General features: G+C 37.9%; 2 protein-coding genes across 2 annotated transcripts in view; one reads left to right on the top strand and one right to left on the bottom strand.

The window, feature by feature from the left end:
- Positions 1-4,062: 4,062 nt before the first annotated feature.
- Positions 4,063-8,572, top strand: LOC103482331 (vascular cell adhesion protein 1-like). Its single transcript, XM_017302000.1, has 8 exons — positions 4,063-4,168; positions 4,496-4,569; positions 4,735-5,118; positions 6,778-7,077; positions 7,154-7,408; positions 7,668-7,746; positions 7,833-7,863; positions 8,383-8,572. Exons 2-8 carry the CDS (start codon positions 4,527-4,529, stop codon positions 8,449-8,451), a joined length of 1,161 nt encoding a protein of 386 aa, XP_017157489.1. The 5' UTR covers positions 4,063-4,168; positions 4,496-4,526; the 3' UTR covers positions 8,452-8,572.
- A 2,281-nt stretch (positions 8,573-10,853) lies between these two features.
- The window catches only part of pck2 (phosphoenolpyruvate carboxykinase 2 (mitochondrial)), an 11,242-nt gene continuing 9,989 nt past the window's right edge, over positions 10,854-12,106 (bottom strand). Inside the window, exons 10-11 of the mRNA XM_008438417.2 lie at positions 11,536-11,631; positions 10,854-11,323 (exon numbers count right to left, since the gene is read on the bottom strand). Of these exons, the coding sequence (XP_008436639.1) occupies positions 10,854-11,323; positions 11,536-11,631 (566 nt within the window). The remainder of the gene's footprint in view (positions 11,324-11,535; positions 11,632-12,106) is intronic.

Raw genomic sequence — 12,106 nt, 5'->3', positions numbered from 1 at the left:
CAGGCCTTTATTCCATTTTTCTGCGTATACCTGGACAGATCTCACACTCATACCAGATTCCTCGACAGTGTGTTTTTAGGCAGCAAAGACATTGTAAAAAAGAACTGGGAGGGCGTCGAACAAAGAATCAAAGACAAACTGAACAAATGGAAGTGGATACACGGCCAGATGTCGTACCGGGGCAGGGTTTTGGTCGTGAACAACCTGGTGGCGTCACAACTGTGGCACAAACTGAACGTCCTAGACCCACCACCAGGTTTACTTGCAAAGATACAGACGGAAATGATCAATTTCTTCTGGACCGGTCGACACTGGGTGCCACAGTCCGTTTTGTTTTTAACGAGAGAGGAGGGGGGTCAGGGCCTTGTCCACCTGGCCAGCAGAACTGTAACCTTTCGTATTCAGTTCATACAAAAGTACYTGACAGAATCCCCTGTGTGGGAAGATGTGGCCAGCTGTATCCTCAGACGTGTCAATTGTCTGGGGATGRATGCTGCTCTGTTTTTAACCGATTTTAGTCTTTTAAAGTTAAAGGGGCTACCTCWTTTTTATCAGGGTGTTTTAAAATCCTGCGCGCTTTTTAAATTGCAAAGAACAAAACCAAATAACTCTCTGCATTGGCTTTTAGCGGAACCCTTAGTGTGCGGAGCAAGRTTAGACGTCCAGGACGGAGGCGTGCCAGGYCTGACGGAAGCGCTGTCCAGATCCGGGACGGTGTCACTGAAGCAGCTGGTGCGGGCGGCCGGACCGGACCTCTCCAATGTCCAAGAGGTGGGCTCGCTGCTCGGGATCCGGTCCGTCAGGGTGACACAGCGCTTCCTGGAGCGGGTCAAGGAAAGRCTGTCGGCCGAGGAGAGGCGGCTCCTGCAGCTGTACACGACAAAGGAGCGTCTGCCCGACAAGACTGACCCCTTTCCAGAGGTGACCCTAAAAAGTGACYTCGGAGAAGACAGCGGCCCCCTGTTRGATGTGAATGAGTTGGAATTGTGCAAYACAARCTCGAAAATATGGTACAGATCCTGCACAAAAGCACTGAACAAAAGAACTCTGAAAGAAAGACCCACCAACGTGTGGGRTGGAAAGTTCAAAGGACAGACCYCCCAATGSAGAGTCTTGTACAAGCCTCCAATAAAAAAAAGGACTGGGGACCTCCAGTGGAGGATCCTACATGGAGCTATAGCCACAAACGCGTTTTTATCGGTCGTCGGTTCGGGGGTTTTAAACGAGTGTCCKTTTTGTAYTTTGCCAGAGAGTGTTTTTCATGTTTTTATGGATTGTGCACGTTTAACGAGTTTTTWWAATTTTTTAATGAGACTTTTTAGCCTGTTTGGCATGGTTTTTACCAATTCCGTTTTTATCTACGKTGTGCATCACAGCCGAGCCACCAGTTTTAAATCCCGCATTTTAAATTTCTTAATTGCAGAGGCAAAAATGGCCATATATCTAACTCGAAGAGACAAAATACAGGCTGGACCTCGTATCGATGTGGTGGCTCTGTGGAAGTGTAATGTGAAAGCCAGGATCAGACTAGAGTATTGCTTCCACAGAGCCACCGGGGATTTTARTAGTTTTTTAAAGTTGTGGGGTTTTAATGGTGTATTGTGCAATGTATGTGAAAAAGGAGAACTAAATTTTAACGAAATATTAACGTAAATTATTTATTTATGTTTGTTCTTATTTACTTTGTTTCTTTTTGATCTCAACGATTATGTGAATGTGCATTGTTATACCATTATTATTATTGTGAAATAAACGTTTTGGTAAAAATCAAAAAAATCTTCTTCTTCTTCTTTAGATTTCAACGGCAGCTTGCATTCATTATTGTTGCACTACTGTCATCTATTGGATCCTAATATCTATACCTCAAATTCTCATGATCCCAGTATTATTTAAAAAAAGGAAAAATCTTATTTTTCCCCTTAATGCTACTTAACTGATCAACAACATTCTCAAATTTTATTTCCCTATTAAAACCTAATTCCATTTTATTAATGGGCGCTTTCTTCTTTTATTCCCAATTTTGACTTCCAATGATTCACTTCCTGCTAAACAGCCCCCTGGTGGTTGAAGAAAAATCCACTTATAAGTCGCAAGGTTAAATTAAGCTTAGGAAAAAGTAGCGGCTTATATTCTGGAAAATACAGTATCTGAAAAGAAGTCTAAATGCTCTTTGGTATTGTTCAGGGGACCGGACCAAATATGAAGGCAGGCCGGATCCGGCCCGTGGGCCGTAGTTTGGGGACCACTGGTTTAAGACATGTAAAGTCACCATCTGCTTTATTGATAAACTGTTATTGTATTAGTTTAGATATAAACTATTGGCTAAACAGAGAAATAGATTAAATCTACGGAGTTATCAGTGCTATCATTTGTAAAAAAAAAAAAAATACTGACAAGTAATTGAAGGTCCAGATCTTCATGAATAAAGAGAGTATGGCGCCATCTTTTGGCAGTAAAAGATGGCGAGGTTTCATTGCAGGTCAATAAAAAAGCATATCCTCCATTTCTTCAGGTTTCACATAGAGACTAACCAACCAGTTGACTGAAGTGAAGTTTCTTAGTTAGAAATATATTTTCTGTTCCTGTTCTGTATCATTATCTTTTGATATGTAAAACTTCTGTTTGTTTGCTGAAGGTATCTAAGAAAATTTGAGATAAAAATATTATTGTTTCCCAAATATTTTAACTGATAATGTTAAGACTGTTTATATACATGGAGAGGCTGAATAGTTTACGTGATTAGATATTCAACCTGCTCTAGGTAAGATGGTTGTTAGTGTCTGAGATGTGATGCCGACAACCATCACCATCTTCAATGGCTGTTTGAAGAATCTTGCTGTGATACAGCAACATTAAATTTCCCTTTGGCATTAATTAAGTATTTTTGAATTTGAATTTGAAAAGCAGCTCTAGACAAATGGGTTTTTAGCTTTGATTTAAAGGAACTCAGTGTTTCAGCAGTTTTGTAGTTTCTGGAAGTTAAAAACTGAATGCTGCTTCTCCATGTTTGGTTACGAATCTGGAAAAGCTGAGGAAGACCTGAGTGGTCTGAAGGTTGATTCATCAAATCTGTAATGTATTTTGACTCTGAGTCAATCAATGATTTATGAATTGACAGAAGCATTTTAAAGTTTATTCTCTTAGCTACAGGGAGTTAGTGCAATAACTTTGCAACTGAGGCGATGTGGTCGATCTTATTAGTTTTAATGGGAACATGAGCAGACAATGATATATTATGATACGAATCCATATTAGATTTTTGATGAATATCGGTTGTTACATTGTTGTAAAGTTTTGTAGGGTCTTGTTTTATGCGCCCCTTTTTAACAATGAGCTCCTGTCCCTCCAAAGGTCTCAAGAGGTCAGGATTAAGTAGCAAATCAATGCAACACTACTACTATGGAGGACCAAAACTGACATAATTAAAATAAAAGCAGAAATCTATAGTTTTTGTTTTTCCTTTTCCTTACATACGTGTTTTTGTCATTGGTCCTCCATATACTTTCCCAGCTCAAACAATTATTTAATACAATCAGTCTTATTCCCGGTCACTTTAAAATATTAGCCATTCCTGTTTTTTTTCTTGTTTTTTTTGCTGTTTGACTTGTAGAGTTACTCGTTAAAACATAAAAACATAGTCATGCAGCAAACTCGAAAATAGTACATTGATACAGTATTTCTTCGCTGCAGAGTTTCATGAAAACTTGTTCAGTTGTGAACTGTCAGCTTTTTACAAATTGCTGACAAAGCTGAGAAGTCAAAAAACAAGAAGTAGTTTTATAAGTTCTGCAGGCAACTCCCAGGAACAAACTTTTAACAAATCTCACCATCAAAGGTTATGACAGGTGGCTTTATATTTTCTGTACTTTGTTTGGTATTTTTGTTTTGTGAACAAACCTATCAGCAATCATAGCTAAATATAACTATGGAATTATAAATAATCACTCATATTCAGTAGCTCCGGGCTTCATTGGACAACTTCATGATGGCAAAATGAGCAGACAGAGCTGACTTCCTGTTTCTCAAAGCATGACGAAGGGAAACTCTTTTTTTCTAACTTGTCTGTTCACAGATAAGGTTGATGTTCATTCTTCTGCTGATCAACTGATCCTAATAATCAACTGGTTGTAAAACTGACACTATTCTCATTTTATCTGCAGAAACTCAGGTACGTTTACATTGTTGATTGTGTTGATTTAACCAAATATTTAATCGAGTTCTGTCACTGTACATATTGTCAAAAACACATATTGTTGTTGAAAATATTTCAGTTTTCAACAGACATTGAAAGAAAGTTGAAGATTTTGATTTGAGTGTTGTAGATAATTTCGAAAAGCAAAGAGGATTAGTTTTTTCCTAATGTCGTCTTCCACACATCAGTTCTAGATGTGTGTTAAGCTCCTGGGTGCAAACAGCATTCAGAGTTAATTTACAATGAGTTAAACCTCTGACCTCAGAACTACTTTAATAAATGATCTAAATGTTTGGTTTCCAGTCTGAAGGTCTATCAAAGTCTGTCTGAGAACATGCTGACAGTCATCATGTTACTGAGTGTCTTCTTTCTTCCTGGTGAGATGTTTGTCCTCTTCCTTTCATTCACATGAATCATTTCTAGTCTGAAATATTTGATCCACATGTAACCTGCTGCAGCTTAACTGGAGTTTGTGGATCATGACGTTTCTCTGCAAATAGATTTAGCTCCACATAATATTCATCATTTGTCTGATTTTACAGGTGTTTTTGCTGACTACTGTCAAAACAAACCAGTAGCCCTCTTGATCACAGCACCAAAGGAGATTGAAGCTCTAAGTGGATCTTGTCTGGAAATCCCATGTAGCTTTAAGACAATGAGGCAGTTTGTCAGCAGGAGAACTACCAATGGAGTCTGGATGAAAAATGACACAGATTTTAGCAGCGATCCAAATGTAGTTATTTTCAACAGCAGTAGGTCAGTTAACAAATATCCACTGAATATCACTGGAAACCTGAGAGAGAGAAACTGCACCACTCTGTTTCCTGATTTAAATACAAGTTATACAGACAAATACTTCTTCAGGATTGAGAATGGACCATTCAGAACAACAGCTTGTGCTGATCCTCTTCAAATAAATGTTAAAGGTAAGAGAGGTTTTACTTTATAAAACAGTAACATTAACATTCATCTTGACACTGAAATTATCTCTGGTTTAAGAGAAAATACTAAACAATGTTATAGTCAAGACCACCTAACCCGAGAAAAGACCTAGACTTTTAGGGTACGAGACCAAGTCAAGACCAAGATCAGGGCCCAGTGCTGTATGACACAATAAAATGTGAAACAGGATAAAAATTGCTTCTCAAATTGATCTGAAAGATTCACATTCTCATTAAACATCTGGATATTAAATACTTAGAGCTGAAAAAAATTTAACCAATAATAAAATTGTACAATCCGTGGTGGTCTCATGCCATCCTTAAAAGATAACGCCTTGGGCGTTTGACCATATCATTCATGTCAGAAACCACCACTCTCTGCACCATAAAATATTGCAATTAAGGCAATGCACTAACAATAAACAACGCCCAACTATCAACACTGACCAAAGAGCAACAAGCAAGAAGTAATCAAGCACAAAGCGCACACCATGACTGTTCTCACCCTCTCTCCCACTGCGTGAAGCCAGGCAGCACACAGTGCATGTCTGCCACATGATAGGTGATAAAAACAATCGAAGAGCAAGAGCATGCTCTTTCGTCCTGTGTATTATTTATTTGCTAATTAAATAAATATCAATATATATAATTAAATAGAATAATGATAGCTACTGCAGTGAACACAGAGCATTACAAGAACAAAAAAACGCTCATAGTCCCCACCATCTATGAAAGCAAAGCGCTGCTTAATTAGTTGTCACCATCTGATTTTTTATTATTATTATTTGTAGTGCTATTCTATTACTGATGATTAGACAGACATCTTCTTTGGTTCAAAGAAAACCACTGTGCATGTCTTGGAGTGCCGCGTGCCAGTGAAGGGTGGGAAAGGGAGTGAAGAAAATAACAGAAACAAGTAATTAGCAAGTCAGGTTATTGTTTCGATTTTAATCGGTGCGTTTTGCATCCAGGAAAAACAAAGATGTTAACAAACAAACTAGACAGTATGCTGCAAGTTTAGTGATATTTCCACTAAACTTCGAGTACTACAACACTGCTTAATAATCCCTTTTTCAATAAAAAATAATCAATTTGATTTTGTCTAGAATTGTTTTAAAGCTTTAAATTATTTTTCTTTTTCATATTCAGCTATCCATCATGATGTAGCTGTGCAGAACCACATTAAAACTGTCAGTAAGGAAAAGAATATTGAATGAAAAATCTGCAGTTGGCAGAATGTTTAGTTTAAATAAATAGCACTTTAAATGATCTACAGTACATTAATGTGAAATTTAAGCACCTCCTGCCTTATTATAAACTTAATCAATGAGTTTTTATTATTCATGTCTGGAAAAATAAACTTTTATTTATTTAATAATAATCATCTGTTAATGAAAGTTGTTTGAATTTTTTTTTCTTTCTCAATCGTCATTAAAATAACTGCAGTACTGCAAATATGTAGATGTGCTGCACAGACAATAATGACTAGAAAATCGCATACATGCAGTAAGACTTCATTTTTAATTGGTTAATATAGAAATAGTAAAGCATTGTATAAATATGCTCATTTTAATTTATTTTATACATAAGAAAATGTAATTAGATGTTCATTTTTTTAAATGTGCATCTGATGTGAAACCCCAGATTCTCCTTGGAGTCCCAGCATTAATGTTCCCTCTGACCTGAAGGAGCATCAGTCTGTCACTGTAACCTGCTCAGCTTTCACTCCCTGTCCAAACTCACCTCCTGAACTCACCTGGAATCTCCAACAAGACTCTCTCAGTCAAACACAGGAAAAAACAAATGGAACTTTTACAACTAAAATCCAGGAGATCATCACTCTGTCAGACACACATGATGGCTACAACATCAGATGTTCTGCCAGATATCATGTGATTGGAGGAAACAAGACAGCAGAGACAGAAGTGACTCTCAGTGTTTCATGTAAGTGATTCGGTCAGCAGGTTATGGATCTCCTGTTTCTGATCGATAAAGTTCATGCGTGTCTCACTTTCCTCAGATGCTCCTAGAAACACCTCAGCATCCATCAGTCCATCAGGTTTGGTGTCAGCAGGTAGCTGGGTGGAGCTGAGTTGCTCCAGCAGAGCCAAACCTCCACCCAGATTCACCTGGTTCAGAAAGAGCAAAGAGGGAACATTTAATGTTTCTGTGGAGCAGGTTTACAACTTCAGTGTTAGTGAGAGAGGAGAGTTTTACTGTGTGGCTACAAATAATCTGGGGAATCAAACATCATCAGTGATTCTAACTGCTGAAGGTAAAATGTTACTCTTTCTTGTGAATGTATAATCTCTTTTTTATATCGGAAATGTTGAATTTATTTAAGATAAGAGGCTTTTCTCCATGCATGCAGCCAAAATGTTTAGCTAATAGAACTAAATCTTTAAAAGTTGATTTGAAATTGTGTCAACTTTTACTCAAAATGGAGAGACAGGTTGATGTTAACATGATTCATGTTAAATATTTCATTTATTTTGTTAAAATCCTTCATGTGTTAAACATTTCTTTTCATCAAGTGTTAGGAGTTGGGGTCTATGCTACGTTGAGGATTCTGGGAACATTGATGCTATTCAGTGCATTCTGCATCTTTCAGTGGTAATAAATGTTTTTCTATGAGCTGCAGACCTGCTGGTCTCTGTTACATGTTGAAATTTGTTAATATTCTGATTTTTGTCTTTCAGCTGGTTTAAATTATCCAACATACAAACGAAGGTAAGCTAATTAAACCCAATATTTATTTTCAGTCAATAACAAAATGTGAAACTTTTAGGAAACATTTTGTTGTAGACAACATCTTCAGCTGACCACTATCTTCCTTTTAAAGATAGAGGTCAGTTTAAATTATTAGCATAGAGGAAATTTATTTTCAGTTCCTGAAAGTGATAATCTAAATATATTTTAATTAATTAATTTATTTATTTACATGATGACAACCTAAAAATGTTGCTGACATAACTGACTCTTCACTGAAGCACATTTTAATTTGCTCAATCAGTCAGAGCAGAAAAAACATCAAAACTTCAGCCTGTTTTGTATTTATGACATATTTATAGGATGGATTCAAAAGAAAAGTGGTCAAACTGAATGAATATGTTTTTTCACCAATATTTTTTTTTTCATTTTAATTTTTTAAGTTAAAACCTTTGTAATTCCATTCAAAACAGTTTATTTCCAATAAAGTGTTTTGCAAAACCAACAGATTGACATTCCTTCACTGACTCTTGTCCTCAGGGCACAGGAGAAGCAGACGATGTCCACAGAGTGACAGGACCAGGCATCATGAGCATCAAGGATACATAGAGGACTGATGTGATAGACTGATGAACAGTAGTCACTTTTCACCAGTCTATCAGGTCACCAGTCCATCACTGGTCCAACAGATTTGGTCCAACACTAAATTGGTATTTCTCCTGCTGATAAACTGCCTCATTGTCAGTTTATGAAAAGACATATGTATATATATATATATATATATATGTGTGTGTGTGTGCGTGTGTGTGTGTGTTTTTACATCCTTTAAAATCTTCAAAGAAATTGTATTTTTTGCAAGTTACTCCTAATTTGTTTTACCTTTACCTGATTATTTAACATTCTATACATTTTTTTTTTTAGGTGAAAATATTTTATTTGGTTTAAAATATGCCTTCCACCCCCCAAAAAATGTATTTAAAGTAAAAAAGAAAAGCAAAATTATTTTGATGTAGGAAATAGCAACGTCTTGGTGGCATTTAAACAAATGTTAATATTGTCAGAGCTCAAGTGTTCATCAGGTTAACATGATGCTTTAAATCTCAATGTTTCTCACATTTTAAATCAGTTTTACTGACACAGAGCTAACAGAGTCTCTCTCTCTCTGTTAATTATCTTATTCTAATTTAAAGTTAAGTTTGGCTTCTCTTCTCCTCTGTTGTCACATCATGACTCTGTCCAATCAGGTGTTGCTCCTGTTTCAGAAGCTCATTTCTTTTTCTCCTCTTGATGCATTTCAGTCTCTGCCTGCACACTAAACTCCATCAGCAGCTTTCATACTGCAGACGTCTCTCATGTTTCCTTGTGATCTGAGGAAACTTTAAAATAGAGGAAGTTGTTTTTTTTTCTTTTCTTCGGGTTTATCATAAAGACTGTAACTAATGTATTGACTGAAGTGAAGTGTCTTAGTTGTAAATATGTTTTCCGTTCTTGTTTTATATGATTATCTTTTCATATGTTTCTCATTCATATTTTTCAAAAATAAAAACGGTTTTAAAATGAAAACTAACTTGTAGGCTGTTTCAAAAACAAGGTCTCAGTTCCTCTATTATTTTTAGTTCTGTTATTTGCAGGAAATATTTGCAGCACTTCTATTTTGGGTTCATAAGCAGGCACGTCTGTAGATGAAGTGACAGATGGTTGTTATGAACCCCACTGGCTTTTTATTTAATGTTTTAAAGAAAAAAGCGAAACAAAACAGTAAATGTTTTCAAAGGCACCATTTATTTTTCAAGTCACTGTTCCCACATGTGAAAATTCTTATACATTGCACTTTCATTGAAAAAACAAACTTGAAAATACCTGATAATCTCCGAGGCATTTATTGGTCCGACTTTTCACAAACTGAGTGTAAACATCAGCTGAGATTTGATATCAAACCGTTTAATCACAATCATTACACAAATGGCAGAGAGAATAATTTGTAGAAATCTTAAAAACTGTAGTGAGGAGTTGGCAGACATCTTCATCAAGTTGAGCTTAACTTAATATTAAAATGCATTTCATGACACTATTAGTTAAAAAAAAAACTTTAAATGAGTAAAAACTTTCTTTAAAAAAAGCTCTTTGGTCTTCAGTCTGTAAACTCTACAAAGGCACTTTATGGTCACCCTGATTGAACATCAGCAACATGCCGGCAGGTATGTTTGGACGGAGGTAGTGATGTTAAGTCCTTCTAAGGATACGTTCACACTGCAGGTGAATTGGCTCAAACCTGATTTTTGAGGAATGTGGAATGTCGAGTTACCATGTCAGACTTTTTAGAATAAGTGTGAGTCTACATGTGGTGCTGAATCCAACTCAAATAATTTTCTTAAATGCTCTTTCCAGCATCTCCCCGTCACAGTGATGTGTCGCACCAAACAAAATGCTGAATTTCGCTCTCTTTTTACTGGTGCAATTCCTTCTCAGTGCCTGCTGGCACATTAACGTAAATACACATTGTTTTTCATGGTTTCTGCACCAAAGATTGCTGTGTGAATCTATCGTTGTTTTGCACATTTGTAACCGCGAACAGTCGCCACGGAAGTCAAATACGGTCAACATTTTAATAGTAATGGAATGAAAGGCTGTGCAAAAACAAAAACAAAAAAAATGTGATTCCCAAAAAAAATCAGATTTGAGCATCGAGATCCACAGTGTGAACGTGGCTTTTGAAAGTAGGTACGAGTTGAACTGCAAACTGAGCCGCGTTTAAGCAACTGTTGCAGCATTAATAGTGTCCAAAACGTAGCTATTGCATTTTTGAGAACTGTGTTCACAGGCACAGAGAAGGTTCAATCATCTGATCTAAAAACTTGTTTATGTCTTAATTTATCACAGGAAAAGCTGTTTTCTCAGACAACATGATCTCCTCTGCACCTGAACCCAGTCATAGACTCTAACTGACCCTGATGAATCCCGTTTCCTGAGTGCCTCTCTTCGTCTGGATTAGCTTCCTGTTCCTGGCTCATCTAAGCGTGGACTCTGTCCTCCAACGCCTTCAGCTCCGTCTCCACCTGAGCGGGCAGATCCGCTCCGACCTGCTGAGTGAAGTACGCTCTCAGCTCCTTGGTCTCCTTCTGCCAGAATGGTTTGGGCACATCGAACAGGGCGCCCATATCCACCTTGCTGCCCAGACCTTTAGTGTTGATGGCGCCATCTTCTGGCAACCAGCCAATGTAGCTCTTCTTGGCTGCTTCCTCTTCCCTCTCTCTGCCGCAGCGCTTGAAGATCCACTCCAGCACGCGGGCATTTTCTCCGAACCCGGGCCAGAGGAAGGCGCCAGTGGCAGGGTCCTTTCTGAACCAGTTGACGTGGAAGATCTTGGGCAGCTGGGTGGGGGCCTTCCTGGTCTGCATGCTCAGCCAATGGGCGAGGTAGTCGCCAAAGTTGTAGCCAAAGAACGGACGCATGGCGAACGGGTCGTGCATGACCACCTTACCTGGACGAAAAGCAAAATAACACAGTCAATCAAAAAAAATGGGCCTGGGAAAAGGTTATGTACCAGTGTAGGGTTTCCACAGGTTCAAATTTAAGACTTTTTAAGATCATTACGGATAAAATTTAAGACCTAATACATTAATGTAAGACTTCTTAAGGATGTGCAGCATTATTAATCCCCAATATACCAGTTAGGTGTGTAAAGGCATGTACCTTTATGCTCTGCAGCTGCTGTGGCCTCTGATCTCATTGCAGCTCCAACAAACACTCCATGTTGCCAGTTGAACGACTCGTAGACCAGAGGGACTCCTGCAAACATCAGCATTACTTCATGCTCAATGCTGCGCTGGGTTTGAAATGTTATTAAATGTACCAAAGTTAGTTAGTTAGTTAGTTAGTTAAACTTTATTGTCATATTGCATACACAAGGTGAATACAAAACGAAATTTCGTTGCATACAGCTCAGGACAGTAAATACGTATATAAATATAGAAAAATATAGAGTGAAGGAATAACAGTAAAAGAGTTCTTTGTTCTRTGCAAGAGGCAGATATAATGTGGAGACCAGATTTTCAAGTGCAATACGGTTGGGAGTTCAGCAGTCTAATGGCAAGTGGAAAAAAGCTGTTTCGGAACCTGGATGTCCTGCACCGGATGCTTCGAAACCTCTTTCCAGAGGGCAGCAGGGAGAACCATCCATGCTGTGGGTGTGAAGGGTCTCTGACGATGTTTCGACCTCGGGACACGCAGCGCCGGGATGAAAGGTCTTGAACGGAGGGAAGGG

Source organism: Poecilia reticulata, linkage group LG20, assembly GCF_000633615.1.
Source record: "Poecilia reticulata strain Guanapo linkage group LG20, Guppy_female_1.0+MT, whole genome shotgun sequence".
In the NCBI taxonomy this organism is placed as follows: Eukaryota; Metazoa; Chordata; class Actinopteri; order Cyprinodontiformes; family Poeciliidae; genus Poecilia; species Poecilia reticulata.
Note: the sequence above shows the minus strand (reverse complement) of the source record. Positions and strands in the feature narration are given on the sequence as shown.

What these genes read in the sequence shown, in the direction of transcription:
- LOC103482331 (XM_017302000.1), top strand. Translation starts at nt 4,527, where the DNA reads ATGCTGACAGTCATCATGTTACTGAGTGTCTTCTTTCTTCCTG. An exon ending in AGTGACTCTCAGTGTTTCAT is followed by an intron (nt 7,078 to 7,153) that starts GTAAGTGATTCG and finishes CACTTTCCTCAG; the next exon opens with ATGCTCCTAGAAACACCTCA. An exon ending in AGTGATTCTAACTGCTGAAG is followed by an intron (nt 7,409 to 7,667) that starts GTAAAATGTTAC and finishes CTTTTCATCAAG; the next exon opens with TGTTAGGAGTTGGGGTCTAT.